The following is a 17,190-nucleotide window of genomic DNA, read 5'->3' on the forward strand; positions in this document are numbered from 1 at the left end:
TTTGCAATTAGTTTATTGGAACCTTGATTAATGTATATCTGACTCAATTTATAAAATTTAAAAAAGTAATAAGCTTCTAAGTTAGCCTCATCTATGCTGAAGAGGGATCCCCTTACTTTGGCCAGGTTCAGTTATCTTTTTTGTGACTTTTCCTCTGTTCCATTGGCATTACTCTATTTTACATCATTGGATTTTTCATACCCAATGTGATGAGTATTTTATATTTGATTTTTCTATTATTAAAATCATATGAGTAGGCTGCAGAGAGGCTCATTTGAAGTGAAGTACTCGAAACATAGCATGCTAGCTCAAGCTTCAGTGAAATGTTCTTTTGATTTTTTTACTTCCTTCATAATCTTGTAATAATTTCTTCATTGAAACAGAATCTTTTTATTGAAAAATATTCCTACATATTGGCCTAATTCTGTAAAACCTTGTTAGTTGAAGCTATATAATAATCAGTCTTTAGCGGCATTCACCTATATTGCCGGTAAAAGAAACCGCAGTATAAAATACGCTGGTTTAATTTAATTGCAACTAAATATTTTAGCAGCCATATGTATTGCCGCTAGCCGAAAGGTACTTCTGGTATTGCGATCATGGACTGCAAATTTGTGTCCATCGTAGTCTTTTAACATGCATATAATATTAAAAAAAATGCAATATTAATTTTAAGGAGGTGATTTTGTTCAAGACAGTGAAGATCACTGTAGATAAAACTCTCTCTAACTCTTCACCCCAATCCAAGTCACATACTCACATATGATGGCTTCTTCATATATTTTTATCCTAATCCCATTTCTCTTCTTCTTGGAATACAACATCCTTTCTTATTATGATTCTATGTGAATTTGTGGGACCCCACTACTTGCAAGATTGTTGTTAGCACGGATGTAGTCTTTGCAGAAAATGAACTACAAAGTGACCACACTAGTGCAAAATAGGGATTTAACATAGCACTACGTCTCCACCCACTCTTATTCAACACACACATATTCTCTCCATAGACAAACATGATACAGAAATTCCTTCTTTCCTATCTCTTATTTTAGCTTCGAGTTATTATCTTTCATCAAAAGCAAGAGTATTTTAACCGAGTGAGTCCAACAAATTAGCATGGCACACTTCGTTCAGTAAGAATCTGATTAGAATTGAAAGTAAAAGGTTAATTGTGATCACTAGCTACTATTTGGTGCACTGTGAAAAATAAACACATGTTGATGAACTTGAAAAGAGCCCCTTGTTCACTATAAATTAGTTGTGGTAGTTTCCACTGCCTTAGCTGCAAACTAAACCAATTTTCTTCGTCTGTGTAACAAACACTTCAACAATCTACTCTATACCCGATTTACAAGATGAGTTCATTTAGCCAAAATCCCTATGTTTTAGTTCTGTTCCTCGTTCTCACTGTGTGGATATCCCGTGTAATGTCTCGCGGGCTCATTACATCTGAGAGACATGAGAAATGGATGGCACAATATGGTAAGGTTTACAAGGATGCTGCAGAGAAGGAGAAACGTTTCCAAGTATTCAAAAACAATGTGCAGTTCATTGAGTCATTCAATGCTGCTGGGGACAAACCTTTCAACCTTAGCATTAACCAATTTGCGGACCTTCATGATGAAGAATTTAAGGCTTTACTAATTAATGTTCAGAAAAAGGCAAGTAGGGTGGAGACAGCAACAGAAACATCGTTTAGGTATGAGAATGTAACTAAGATTCCTTCTACCATGGACTGGAGGAAAAGAGGTGCTGTCACTCCAATCAAGGACCAAGGCTACACATGTGGTAAGATTCTATTTTAATTCCACGTTCATCAGTTGAATTATAAGAAATTCTATTGATCGAGCAACTCTTCCTCTTTCATTCCTTTAGCGTACTCAAACTCATTTAACTATTGGCCTAGCTAGCATCAAAGTTCTTAGATTTCTAAGGGTACCATAGAAATATTTCTCCAGTTATATTCTATTGGTGTTTAATTTATAAAGAATGTGAAATATTGTGCTAATATCAACTTGGTTTTGTTTGTGGAAACAGGAAGTTGTTGGGCATTTGCAACTGTGGCTACTGTCGAGAGTCTCCATCAAATAACTACAGGTGAATTGGTGTCCCTATCAGAGCAAGAACTAGTAGATTGTGTTAGAGGTGACAGTGAAGGCTGCCGTGGTGGTTATGTGGAAAATGCCTTTGAATTTATTGCTAATAAAGGTGGAATAACAAGTGAAGCATACTATCCTTACAAAGGAAAAGATAGAAGTTGTAAGGTTAAGAAGGAGACTCATGGTGTGGCACGGATTATAGGGTATGAGAGTGTTCCTTCTAATAGTGAAAAGGCACTCCTAAAAGCTGTGGCAAATCAACCAGTTTCAGTTTATATTGATGCAGGAGCAATTGCTTTCAAATTTTACTCAAGTGGGATTTTTGAAGCAAGAAATTGTGGAACTCATCTAGACCATGCTGTTGCAGTTGTTGGTTATGGTAAACTTCGTGATGGTACAAAGTATTGGCTAGTAAAAAATTCATGGAGCACTGCATGGGGTGAGAAAGGGTACATGAGGATCAAGCGAGACATACGTGCCAAGAAAGGCTTATGTGGAATTGCTTCAAATGCCTCTTATCCAATCGCTTAATAAGTGTTCTTGATAATTCATATAAATCTGAAAAGGTCATTATAATCGTATATATGCACGCATCTACCAAAAAATAAATAATCGTATATGCACGCATAGGTTGTGCTAGTACTAAAATTGCGTGTAAACTTTTATTTCAACCATATATAATGAGAATAAGATATTGCTAGTATGAATATTCTGAATTCTCGTATTACTTTTCTACTAGTCAATAGATCCATGCATTCAATTGTTATATACTCACGCCTATCTTCCTGTCAAATATTTGTATCTTCTGCGCTATATTGAATTTGAAAGGTAAGTAACTAAGTATATAAGGCTTTATCTAGCTCATTTTTACTTTTCTTAATTTTTCACGTTTGACAATTGACAAGGATGATGCTACCCCGAGTAAGGTGGGTTCTAAGTGAATCAGCTCACTTTTTTCTTATAAATTTATAATTAAGGTGGATTGATTTTTATCAATACAACTTACTCAAATTTATGATAAGCAAAGTTATCAAAGGAGAATTTAAGTCTGTTATAGTATGTGTGAATTATTATAAACTTTCTAATATTTGTTTTTCATCTTTACATATAAAAAAATTATAGCTGGCCAAGTTGGCGGATTACAACATACTTTAACAGCTCAAAGTTGTAAGGATTATGGTGTAATTAATTAGGGCAATGCATTTTCAAATATCTTTTGACCGCAAATATTTATTGATCACTCTTAATTACCAGGTTGGACTAACAACATTTCTTACTTTTGAAAGTTATACATAACTGGTTTACCTTTCTCCTTCAGCCCTTAGTTTAATTTTGTCTCAAACAGACTTTACCTGGCCTTTGGCTTTTAATTATGGGGGATAATTTGGTAGTATTATATAGGCCATCGCTTTCTTTGGCTCATTCAAGGTTCCTATATTTAGGTTTATTCCTTTTGGTATCAAAAGTTTAGAAGTGATTCTTGTAAGGAAAATATTTAATAGACACATCAAATGTTAACTAACACCTAAAGAGAGAAATAAAAAATAATATATATATATATATATATATATATATATATATGGTTGAATAGTTTAGGTTTAAATATATTTTTTGTTTCTATAATTTAGCAATTTTTGTTTATCGTCCTTGAAAAAATTTTATTTTTGCTTTAGATCCTACAAATTATATTTATTTTATTTTTCTTTCTTAACGTTCTTTACATAATGTTTTTTTACTATTTAAAGTGTTATTTAAAACATTTTAAAGAAGAAAAACAAGACAAACACATTTTGAAAGGATTAAAACAAAAAAAAATTATAAAGATCAAAATGAAAAAAAAATACTAAATTACGTGAATGAAAAAAATATTTAAACTTAAAATTTATGATGTAAGAAAAAAATATAAAAAGAAATAAGAAGTTGGTGGAATGTTTAAAATAAAAAATGATTCACTCATCATTATTCTTCTTGTAATCTTTGGGTTAGGCTATCATATTGATGTAAGATGGAAAATTGACTGTTTTGCAATGGGAAGAATTTCTTTTTTAAAGTATTGTTAAATATAAATAATTAAAAGTTATTCAGACAGTTTCTTATACTTTTTTAATCAGAGTAAGAAATCACCATTGTTGAGGTGATTCAGTAAGAAAGAATTATAGAACGCGAAGAAGATGAAGGCGCGAAAAGATTGCAAAAACGGTTTCAAAGTGATACCATGTGAACTTTGGAATATCAAAGGAGAGAAATTATGAAATGGAATATATTCATTATCAAAAGAACATCTTACAATGCATAAGAGTAATTAATATATATAGTAAACTAGCTAATTAACAAACTCTTGACTTGGCTAAACTAATTCAGTTACAACTATGATTAACTAAGACTAACTAGAGTTACTATTTACATCATGTAATATTTTTAGTTAAAAAAAACTTTTTAAAAAGAATAATTATATTTTTAGTTTTTAATATATTTGTTTCAACTTTTAAAAATAATCAGAAGTTGAAAGAAATTTAAATCTGATTAAAATTAGAAACTGTTTAAAATAATTTTTCAAAATATAATTACTTCTTTTAAAGAAAAAAGTTATTTTATAATTGTAAGCATAATTTAGTTTCTACTTTATTAAAAACTTATAAACAATCATCAGTATATTATTTGAAATCAAAATCGATTTTTTTTTTAATATGTAACAAACTGAACCATTACCATATTCATCTAAAACTTTATATTTCGATTACATGACAAGGAGTGTATGTTATTTTCTACTTGTTCGGGACACGAGGCATTTTCCATGTGAGTTCCTTATTAATTAGTAATCTGACAATTTTCTCTTCCTAAGAATTCTTGTATTTTCTTTCGAAGTAAAAAAGAATTCTTGTATTTTTTTTCCTAGAAAAAGCATTGAGAAGAAATTATAGTAGTGTTATTAGTATATATATAAATTATGCAGAATTCTCACCGGTTATCTCCTGCTTTAAATACCATAAATAGGTAAAATACATTATACTTTCCATTTTTCCCTTACTACCCTTTATATATATATATATATATATATATATATATATATATATATATATATATATATAATCTCAAATTTAAGCATACATGCATGGTCGAATAGTAGAATAATTCTTAGTTAGGAAAATGGAGAGGAAAACGAAATAACATGAAAATTTACGTTAATAAACATTCAATAAAAAAAATGTGTTATTTTAAAATTTTCAGCTATACTGGACTTGCACTTGTTGTTTTATTAGTCGTGATTTTTCATTTTTTTTTATATATTGGATTTAAGGGAATATATTGAAAGAGAAACATTAAATACTTAGCATTCTGTGAGTTTAGTATCTTTTTTTTCCTACGTACACGCAGTTTTGCCGTCGCAAGGCACGGTTTAATTTTTTAATGGAAAAAAACAATGAAAATAAAACACCAATGTGAGTAAGCTTTTTCCTTTTTAGGGAAACCAATGTGAGTAAACTAATCACCATATTAATGAAGTTGCAAAATGCCAAAAAGACAATTGAAGTGCGCCTAAATTTTAGAAAGACGCTTGCATCTAACTAGTCATTATTAAGTCTAAGTCTATTCAGAAAAAAAAAAAAAAAAAAAAAAAGTCCAAGTCTTTAGACGTTATTCGTCTCCTAGAATGAATTAAATATAAGTACTCTACAAAATTAGAAATTTTCCTTTTATATTGATGACACTGAACATCAATCCTAAGATTTCATGGCATGCACCCATATTACTCAAACTGTTCGATCAGCACTAAGCTGGCCCTAATGAATTCACAAAACTAGAGACTTTTAATTAGTCTTAATATGGGAATTAAAGGGACATTATCTCTTGCAATTGTCTTTAAATAAAAAATGTAACAAGAAAAAATTGTTAATTCCTTAGCATTTGAGTGATTGCCTACGTGAATTTTCCATTAATATAATATTTTTATTTGCTTTCTTTTTTAATTTTATTTTTATGGTTAACAAATAGATTCGGGAAATCTTTTCTTCTTGGATCATAATCTATTTTGTCAATTTGAGTACTTAAACAAGTTTTTCTTTTTGCTATACAGATATGAAGAAGGAAGAAACCGTAATTACCAACTATATATATAGACCTGAATTGAGATGCCCAATATTCCTGCCAATTTTCAGTATTTGTTTTGATCTTTTTATTTGACAATAGGTCAGAAATTTACCTGCGAGATAATTACTATGAATTATGGAATGTTACCAACTATGTGTTCTCAGCTCCTACAAAACAAACATAAAAACTAATAATTTTCCTAAATTTTCAACTATGGAATGTTACTCCTAAACCTATGAGTAAAATAAGGGCAGACATGGCAATAGATAAGGAAAATGCGAGATAATTACTATGAATTATGATTCAAAACATAAATAATCATAGTATTTATCACTAAAAAAATAAATAAAACTCTTAATTTATTACAATAGCTTTGAGAGTAATTTTTTTGTGTTTCGCAAACAATATCAACTTGCATCGCTGATATCGTGTAACCAAATAAAATATTGGGCAGAATAAAATATTCAATAATAGAAATTTATTTGGTGCAAGGAAATAAAGATAAAAAGATTTCACATGATCTTTTAATAATTTATTGTTATTATTAACCCAATTTATTATCTTCTCGAAGTTTTTTTTATCCACAATGTTAATGAGTATAATTAGTATTTTATGTGTTAGTGAGAACTTTGAACCATGACCTCACTATCCCTCCAACCCTTAAAGTTTCTTCTCCTAACCACCAAATCACCTTATGACTTTGATACGAATGGCATTAAGGAGTTGCAAATAGTAAGGCCCAAGAGACAAAGCAATACTCCCATTCATCTGCAGGATTACGTATTAAGTGAATAGTAAATCATGCACGCATGCAAGTACATAGGGGCACAGTGCTAGCATAGTATCTTCTAGAAGAAGTTTAGAGGAATAAAGGAATATTATTGTTAGGATATTGTTGAATCTGTAGCTTTCTGTTAGATCGTTAGCTTTTTGTTATACTTGTTGGAATAGCAACTATAAATGTAAGAAAAACGCTTTATGAATGCAAGAAGAATTTCCACAAATCTTGTCCTCTCTTTCTCTTTTCCTGAGGAGATTGCTTGGGCCTCGAAAGCCAAGCGCTAACATTGGTACTTTCATTTTCATCAACCATGGTCGATGCCACTCGATCCAAAACCAATGTCGATCATTGGGAGGATGCCTTTGCTAAGCTTTCCTCTTCCATGACCGCCAAGATCGACAAGCTTCTTCACTGCATAACTCAATTGGAAACGTCGCACGCTAGTTCTCACATACCATCACCTTTCCCCGGGTCTTCATCTGCACCTACCACGAACCCTGCTCACTATCTAAAATTGGAGGTCCCTCGCTTCGATGGCTCTGACCCAGAGGGGTGGATATTCAAGATCACACAATTCTTTGAATATCATGCAACCCCATACCACGACCGTCTCACCATCGCTTCCTTCTACATGGAAGGCTTTGCATTAGCCTGGTTCCAGTGGATGTATCGCAATGGCCAGTTTTAGTCTTGGTCTGCCTTCCTACATGCTATCCACACACGGTTTTCATCGTCAACCTATGAAGATCCTACTGGTCTGCTCTGTAAACTAACGCAGCGTTCAACCGTTTCCACTTACCTTTCGAAGTTCAAAGCTATTGCCAACCGCATCATCAGCCTTCCGGCGTCGTTCGTGCTCAGTTGTTTTGTTTTGAGGTTGAGCCACATTATTCGACGGGAGGTGCAAGTCATGCAGCCTCACTCCTTGGCTCAGGAGGTTTCCTTCGTGAAGATTCATGAGGAGAAGTTGTTAGATAGTCATCATCCTTCTGTTCGACCCCCTCCTACTCCTACTATTTCCTTCCCTTCACGTTCCTTACCTCCACCCTCCACCAACCCTCTTGAACCACCCTTGCTTCCTGCTTCGGCCAAACCAAACTCAACCACCATTCCTTTCAAACGATTATCTCCGACTGAGTTGGCCATTCGCCGTGAAAACGATTTATGCTTTAATTGTGACGAGAAATACTCTCAAGGGCATAAGTGTACTTCCTCCTTGTTCTTGTTTGTTACAAAAGAAGATGAGTGTCTCCAGGACTCCGATTCCGCTCCCTCGTCGCCAACTGCTCTTGCTGCTTCTCAGGACTCGTCACCGACGCATATCAGTCTCCATGCACTTTCAGGCCACAGGGCTCTGGAAACTTTACGTGTCACCGACTTAATTGGGAATCACCGTGTCCACATCCTTATTGATAGCGGAAGTACTCACAACTTCCTACAACAGGAGTTGGTCTCCACCCTGAGTTTGTCCCCAAAGGATACCTCAACCCTTCAGGTTACGGTGGGCAATGGTGAGGAACTGCACTGTCATCAGGTTTGTCCGAGAGTTTCAGTGCACATTCAGAAGCGCGCATTCATCCGGTGTTCCATTGCTCTATCTTAAAGCCTTTCGTAGGATCTTCTAACCCTGAGAAGGCTGTGGACCTTCCACCATTGGCAGTGGATAACCAACCGGTCCCGACTCCATTAGCTATCCTAGCTCACAAGTCCATTCCATCTGATACAGGCTCAAAGCAGCTCGTGCTGGTTCAGTGGATGGGTCTTCATCCTAACGAAACATCCTGGGAGGATTGGACGACCCTTAAAACTATTCATCACCTTGAGGACAAGGTGTTGTTTGAAGCACGCGGGAATGATACGAATAGCAGTAAGGAGCTACAAACAACAAGGCCCAAGAGGCAAAGCAATACTCCCATTCATCTGAAGGATTACGTATTTTATTTTGAAATTCTTTTCAAAAACTTGTTGATCTCTATTTACCCAATTTCCAGATTGATTATTGTTTTTTTATTTCCCGGCTTAGGAGTAGATATAAATATACCTAATACCTGTCGAATCTTAGTAATAAAGGACAGTGAAAGAAATGAAGTTTTAACCTACCGTCCTTTCCAACAAACCAATCATTCTCGTAAAGGATTTTCTCTTTCGAAATCAAAATGATTAATCAAAAATTTCTATGGAATTATGAAAGATGTAAACAAAAATTTATCGAATCATATCATTCAATTATATTGACAATTCCAAAAAGTTGTTCATACTATGAACATAGTATAATGGCGGTCGGGCAAGTATGCCCCCATCGTCTAGAGGTTCAGGACATCTCTCTTTCAAGGAGGCAACGGGGATTCGACTTCCCCTGGGGGTAGGGTGCTACGAAAGGAGGTTGATCATGAATTTTTAATAAAAACTTAAATGTATTCTTCCAGTTCCTGGGTCGATGCCCGAGTGGTTAATGGGGACGGAGTGTAAATTTGTTGGCAATATGTCTACACTGGTTCAAATCTAGCAAATCATGCACGCATGCAAGTACGTAGGGGCACAACACTAGCATAGTATCTTCTAGAAGAAGTTTAGAGGAATAAAGGAATATTATTGTTAGGATATTGTTGAATTTGTAGCTTTCTATTAGACTGTTAGCTTTCTGTTATACCTATCGGAATAGCAACTATAAATGTAAGAAAAGCGCTTTATGAATGCATGAAGATCGAATTTCCGCAAATCTTATCCTCTTTTTCTCTTTTCCTGAGGAGGTTGCTTGGGCCTCGACAGCCAAGCGCTAACAGCGCTAACAGACTTCCTAGTCAATCTTCACAAAGTTGTAGGTCTTTCACTATGCTATATACTAGTCAACAATGTCACAAATGTCATTATAATGTAATTACAATTTTTTATATCGTTAATATTTATAACATATATTTTTTTAAATCATAAGTATTTTTCATTTGGAACAATCTCATTTGAATTGAGTAAAATTAGTAAAAACTCTTCCTCCAATTATTTAATGTAGTTTCATAAATTCAAAATCTGAATCCATGACCATTGATTAAGCTAGAATAACCCATATCAATCGATTTATATGATTAACTATTAAATATAAGATAATGGTTAACTATAAATTAATAATGTGGTATTACCTGCGGACTAAAATATAAGGGGGCAAAATTATTTAATGAACTAAAATATAAATAACTTTTAATTAATTTTCTCTTATTTAATGATATTATTTTTAAAATATTTTTCATTTAATTAGGGACTGTTTTATTTTTTTTCCTATGCAATTAAATGCAGAAGGTACTATAGGAAATAATTTTTTTTTTATTGAGACAGCCAATATTAAATGATGTTAATTATTTTTTTAATGAGAGTGAATTAGTTTTTTTATATTTCACTCGGAGACAGTAATTCTCAACATGGTTGGTATTTTTTTTTTGTACAAACATTGTTGGTAATTATTTAATTTTTAATATTTATTATCAATTTTGTGACCTTAAAATATGAAAAAATATTTTGCATAAAATTTAAATTGAAGCTGATAATAAATGTATTTAAAATATTGTTTTAATTTTTAAAATAATAATAAAAATAAGAAAATGCTCAAAATTAGTCGTTCATAGTATTGAAATTATAGAAAAGCTAAAATATCATTAGAAGACCTTTTCATAATCATTCACCATTATTAAAAATTTTATTTATTTTTAAAAGAATTAGCATTTAATATGTATTTATTTTTTAGAAAAAAGTATATAATTTAAAACAAAAAGTGTAAAGCAATTCGCAAGGGAATATAATTTACCCAAATATTTGTTGAAGCACAAGTAGCAAAACAAAGTTGGGTTTTGAAACATTTTTTTTCTTTACTTTAAATTCCAATAAAAGAAATACAATATATTTTTTATTCGTAAAAATTAAAAATTATAATAACTCACACTTTGACAACTGTGATAAGAGCTGCATCACTTAATACTTAACTTGAACTTTAAAAGTTTTCCTTTATCAGTAACCAATAACATTTAAACCAAGTTCAAATTAAGGACAAAGAGGGTAAAACCCACTTTGCCTCGTTCTCCTCACTCTCTTAGATTCATTCATCTTACATTCGTCCAGATTCTTTGGATGTCATTGGTTGTCACGCTGCCACGTCATCAACACCGCCTATGATATTCTGGGCCGAAATTTCTTCCTCCTTAAAAAATTGAATCTTACATTTTTCCACTCAAAATATCAACAATTTTATTTTATTTTATTTTTTATGTCATTTCATTTCTTATTCCAATTCAACTTTCACCTACACAAGTTTCTATTCAAAGGAAATTGGTCATTTGAATGGCTCAGTTGTTGTCTCCAGTGTACACTGAACCTCTCAAATCGAATTTAAGTTCCATAAGCTCATGGAGGATGCTACCAAAGACTGCAACTCCTTCGAATTTTGTAACACACAATGGCAAACGAAGAGGGTGTGGAAGGGTAAGAGTTGCTTCTGAGGAAAAATCTTTTTCAACGAGTGACACTGCTGTTGTAGATGACTACTATGCAGTTTTGGGTCTGGTAATGTATCACACTCTGATTTATTTTTTCTTTGTTTACTTCCCTCTAAAAGTATTCATACATGGTAAAAAAAAATCATAATAATAAGTTGAAGTCTTTTCTCATTTGAGTAACTTTAGAGACAATAGGGAAATCCCAGATGATAAATTAAGTGAGATGTATAGCCATGATATTTATTCTGCATTGCAATGAAACTTAGGATATTGTGAAAACTACTCAAATTTTCCACTATTAGACACTTATGACTTTAATATAAAAAATGAAGAATTATATTTATTTATTTATCATTCATATGAATTGAAGAAAGTATCACAAGATTTACAATAACCCATCCAAGCTGCCCAATCAGTTAACCACAAATGAAGAATTTAATACAATACATGATACTGTCAAACTTTTTTTACTTACTCTAATTTTGTAACAACTAATTCGAAAGTTACATCTAGAGTAATTGTGGCTGTGAGAGTAATGCTATAATTTTTATTTTTTTTTATCAATAAATGTTAATCATTAATTTATTAGTTGGGATCGAACCGGTGAACTTTCCCTCCTTCCCTTCTTTTAGAGTAGTGTTATAATTGAGGGAAGAGAGAGAACATTATTATCAAGATATATATTAATATCATACTGTATAGTGTATGTTTAATGATTGGTTGATCCATTTCACCAGCTTCCAGATGCCACTCCAGGGCAGATCAAGAAAGCGTACTACAATTGCATGAAAGCTTGCCACCCGGATTTGAGTGACAATGATCCTGAGGCTACAAATTTCTGCACGTTTATCAATGAAGTATATGGGGTGGGTTCCATTCTGAATATCATAAATTTCAAAACTTTGAGAAAAGTTTCTTCAAGTTTTGTTGTGTTTTTTTTTTATATAGTAAATTGACTATTACAGTGCAGGTGCTCAGTGATCCCATCCAGCGTATGATTTATGATGAAATTCATGGGTATTCTTTGACTTCAATCAATCCTTTTCTAGATGATTCTAGTCCAAAGGATCATGTTTTTGTTGATGAATTCAGCTGCATAGGTACTTGTTGTCACTCTAATGAAAACTATAATGTTATCTTATAGTATGTTCTTGTCAAGCACTCTTATGTCTCCATCTTTCTCCTCTTTTGGAAAAAGAATGATGGTTCTATCTAATAACACTTCCTTTGTAGAAAAAGTGAAAAACAGTTATGAATCTACCAAGAGTTGGTTATGCCAAAGAGAAAAACATTGACATCTAAAATTTGCACTCTAGATGTTGCTTAAATGTATTTATTAGATCCTCAACTAGAACAATTCCAAGGCATGTTATGTAATTGTACTTCAAATCCTTGAACAGGCTGCAAAAACTGTGCCAATGTAGCTTGTGATGTGTTTGGAATAGAGGAAGAGTTTGGAAGAGCCAGAGTGTACAGCCAATGCGGGAAGCCTGAATTGGTTCAACAGGCTATTGATAGTTGGTATATATATAAGCATTACTCTAATCATTCATTTCTCTATCCATAGTTTCCATTGATATAATTAATTTTAAGCATATTAGAAGTTTAATGAAACCCGGTTTCACTCTTTAATGTCTGACCATGACCATGTTTTTTTTGTAAGTGTCAATAACACACTGATCTAATTTTTGTGATGATGGCATTGCCTCTAGTGTCACTGTTGTTTTATAAAAATCCTTTTTGTACATTTTCCATTTTACTATTTATGATTGGGATTAAATTGTTCTAAGGTCTTTGGCCCTGCATTTTACCAGAAAAAGAGAGGGTTTTGTTATGGGCTGCATCACATAAGTATATTGGTTATTGATTGTCTTTAAGAGTGTTACGGGCAATTATAATCGATTGAACTTTCATTAAATCATGATGGCTCGTATTTATGTTATTCATACACCCTTTGCCAACTGCATAAAAAATGTCTCAAATCAGTCAAGGGTTTAACTCAAATGATTTTAATTCCACGTTCAGAACCCTCCTGAATTAGCATGATTCCTCTGCTATTCTTTTTTGTGCCAGTGTTGACGGTTATGATCTACAACTTTTGAAGCCTTTGATTTCTAGCATGCTGAGAAATGTGTTGAAATGGGAGACAAATATCTAGAAACCAAAAAAGAAAAAAGAAGTTAAAAACACTTTGGGATATAATATAACAAGGGACTATTACACCTGCCCTAGCCCCTAGGCATGTTGGTTTATCATGTATGGATATAGGAATGAGCCTTCATTCTTCAATACAATTTATATTTTTAACTGGATCTGTATGACAAAGGCATTGTTTGTGAAGTAACTAGGATAGTGGAGATTTCAGAAATTAATTTGACAATAACTGTTGTGTTTTAGCCCTGTTGACTGCATTCATTGGACATCAGCTGCACAACTATCATTGCTTGAAGACGAAATGCGCCGCGTAGAAAGAGTCAATGTAAGGCCAAATTAAGTTGCAAAAATCTATTTCTTCTGGATCTTATTTTCCTTGTAATCTCTATTCCTAAGATTGTGTGGTCGCTTTTGTTTTTTTCCCTCTTTTAGATGGCTACTGATATATGAGAAACAGTTTTAACCAAGTAGCATATGGCTTTAAGTTTTCAAACTGTAATATTTCTTGATTGTTTCTGATCATATTTAGTATAGCCTCAATTTAACTACATATGATTTTTTTTTTTAAAAAAAACATGAAGTTTGTCTCTCATAGTAATGATATTTTTCTTCTTTTAAAATGAAGTTTTAGTCTTTTAGATAACCAATGAGCTAAAGTAAGGTAGTTTTTCTTCTACAAATGGTATACATTATAATTCTGTCTAGTTAAGCATTTTGTATACCATTAATATGTATACTGAGCATCTTAAATGTGAGCAGGTTGCCCTAATGCTTTCAGGAATGGGATCAGCATCTGATGTTTTCAGAATGGTAAGAATAACTCATACACTACTGGGTTGTTTAAATGTTCAGAGATTTTCTTCCAATTTTTTAACTACATTTGTGTATATTTTGGGGGGAGTTGATGAGCCTGCCTTGGTATAAAATATGGTTGATATCATCATATTCTGCATGTCCTACAACATAGCTCCAAGACCTTGAATTTGGAATTTTCTTCTTTCTGATTCTGGAAATAGTGGTTAAAAAGTCATGATAACATGGATTATGAAAGCACTTCTTCAAAATGTGTCATAGTAGCACTATCATTGTTCTATTCTAGTGTTCTTGTCACATAAGTTTCATGCTTATTTCAGAGAAAATCTTTTAATCAGCATGCCTAAAATTTTAATGTTTTTGCATTTATGTAGTATTTATGTTGTCTCCTCTAACATGATCCAACCAAACTAAAAATGACAGGCAAGTTCCCGATGGGAAAAGAGACAGGCAAAAGTCTTGGTAATAACTCTTACATTCTCATTCACCTTTTTTCTTTATGTGCTTTAGTTGGGGAATCACTTATTTACGTGCAGTTAATGGTATGGGAATTTTCATGAATTTTCCTACTAATCTGTGAAAAGTGTACAGGTTCTTAAGGTATTAAAATTAAGGTAAAATTATAAAGTTGGTCTCCCTATTTGTCTCAAAATTTGATTTTGGTCTCCCTATAATTTAATTCACGCTTTCTCAATTTTTTGTAATCCCGAGATTGAACGTTGACTACTTGTCAACGTTGATCGCCACATATCGCGTATTTATTGGACGTTAATTTCGTGCACCTAATTAATAGTAACCTCCATTAAAATCGTAACACGTGGCGGTCAAGGTAAGCAATTGATAGTGAACGTCTAATTTCGAGGTTGAGGACTGAAACAATAGGATTGTAAAAAACTAGGGGAATAAATTCGTGAATTAAATTATAAGAGGACCAAAATCGAATTCTGAGACAAATAGGATCAAATTTGTAATTTTGCCTAAAATTAAAGGAAAGTACCATTTTGATCACCGAAAAATAGGGTTGACATTAGTTTGGTGGTCTCTTAAAAAAGTTTGACCGGCATTAATTTATTCCTTGAAAGATAGAAAGTGACATCATGTTTGCTTTTCTGTCATTGACACCAATGGCACCATGCCACTTCTCATCTTTCCAAGACTAAATTTATGTCCCCTGGTGTTGAGAAACCATACTGAACTCAACCCAATCTTTCTGACCAAAAGAGTAGTTCACTCTTGATATGAGCAAGTTTCTTTTCTTAAACACTTAAGATTTCTTATTTGTCCTTGATTTTGATTGGAGGATCTGCATGCAGTTTAAGATAATGAAATATTTACTGAATAATACGGAACCTTTTTGGAAAAAATTTAGTTCTTAGAGTTTAGAGTACTTAATTTTACATTAATGAGGGATGTCTCAAACTATTGTGAATCTTCATTTGACAAAAAATTTCACACCAGCTTCAATGTCTCTTTATTGGGTAGAAAATTGTGATTGTTTGTTAGTTTCACGGTATAAAACATGTTATGCATATGACTAAACATTGTTGAGTGTCGTGCAGGAACAAGCAAGATTGAGAATGATGAAGGAAAAAGGTTCTGATAAAACAGATATGTTCTGGAACAATCTATGGGGCAAACCAAAAGACTTAAGTTCAGGTATTGGATGTGAAAATACAAAAGGTTTCTGCTAAATGTTGGATATTATAGTTTTCATCTGCCAATGTTTTCCTTTTTTCAGTTGTTTTGCTTTAGAACTTTATTTCAGCCATTCCTTTTTTTAGAGGAATTAAATTTGCAATTTCTAGCCTCTAGTAGCTATCAACAAAATTTGACTCCACATCAAAAAGTATGTTTCAATAAGCCTGATTATTTGGTTATGCTAATTGTTAAAAGTTCAAAAAAAAAAATTGCACTCTCATTCAATTAGAAATTATACTAAATAAAACTTTTAAAGCAATTATTACAAAAGTTAATTATTTTTAATTATATGACCATCTATGATTAGATATCAATGTAAAAAAACATTTTCATTGTTTACAATCTTTCAAATGATAACCATTATGCAGAGGAGGAAATCAAAGAAAGAGCAAAAAGGGCTGCTGCTGCTGCTAGAAGATGGAGGGAATACTCAAGAAGAGGTGTTGATAAGCCTCCCACATTTAAACTTCCAGAGACAGCCTCCAGCAAGGACTAGTGACCACTATTTTCCCCACAGTCCTTCCTACACCTTCTATAACTATAGCACCCAATCCCATGTAATTAATTCATCCATAGCATCTTATTAATGAATCTCATAAGTTTATTTATCATTTAACAATCCATCATTGTATATGCTGCAACACTAATTACTGTAAAAATAATACAGATGATTTATAGTAAATACAGAGATATATAAAATAAAGCTAAGTTCAATGTGATGGAATTTCTATGTTTCAGCTATTTCCATTTGAATTGTTGGCTTCAGCATAAGTACTAATTCAAACTAACAAGCCGTGCAGGAAGATGTGTTGCTGAAATGACCAACAAAGGAACCTGCGGAGTAGACTCTTAGGAAAGCAGTAATTTCATTTTGTTAAGCCAATTTATCAAAGAAGAAAATAGAAGAGGAGAGTGATTAGGAGAAGAAAATAGGAAGAAAAAATAAAATAAGTTTTTCCATAAGTTAAAATTAATTTATGCATCAGTTAATTTATAAAAGTTCTCTTATATTAACTTCTCTTATAAGCTAATTTTATTTTATTTTTCTTTTATATTTTCTTCTCTACTAAGTGTTTAT

At 32.5% G+C, this 17,190-nt stretch overlaps 2 protein-coding genes across 3 annotated transcripts; both read left to right on the forward strand.

Moving 5' to 3' along the window:
• Nucleotides 1-1,259: 1,259 nt before the first annotated feature.
• Nucleotides 1,260-2,815, forward strand: LOC114417084 (senescence-specific cysteine protease SAG39-like). Its single transcript, XM_028382184.1, has 2 exons — nucleotides 1,260-1,788; nucleotides 2,038-2,815. The coding sequence occupies exons 1-2, from the start codon at nucleotides 1,356-1,358 to the stop codon at nucleotides 2,628-2,630; spliced, it is 1,026 nt and encodes a 341-aa protein (XP_028237985.1). The 5' UTR covers nucleotides 1,260-1,355; the 3' UTR covers nucleotides 2,631-2,815.
• An 8,355-nt stretch (nucleotides 2,816-11,170) lies between these two features.
• LOC114417085 (chaperone protein dnaJ C76, chloroplastic-like) lies at nucleotides 11,171-16,846 on the forward strand. 2 transcript variants are annotated; one of them, XM_028382187.1, is made up of 9 exons: nucleotides 11,171-11,433; nucleotides 12,185-12,313; nucleotides 12,418-12,547; nucleotides 12,848-12,968; nucleotides 13,845-13,926; nucleotides 14,361-14,411; nucleotides 14,838-14,876; nucleotides 15,974-16,070; nucleotides 16,481-16,846. In XM_028382187.1, exons 1-9 carry the CDS (start codon nucleotides 11,293-11,295, stop codon nucleotides 16,606-16,608), a joined length of 918 nt encoding a protein of 305 aa, XP_028237988.1. In that variant the 5' UTR covers nucleotides 11,171-11,292; the 3' UTR covers nucleotides 16,609-16,846. The 2 variants fall into 2 exon arrangements, with proteins under 2 accessions (XP_028237988.1, XP_028237987.1); XM_028382186.1 differs by having other exon boundaries at nucleotides 11,175-11,514.
• The last annotated feature ends 344 nt before the right edge of the window (nucleotides 16,847-17,190 follow it).

This window comes from Glycine soja, chromosome 6 (genome assembly GCF_004193775.1).
Source record: "Glycine soja cultivar W05 chromosome 6, ASM419377v2, whole genome shotgun sequence".
NCBI lineage: Eukaryota > Viridiplantae > Streptophyta > Magnoliopsida > Fabales > Fabaceae > Glycine > Glycine soja.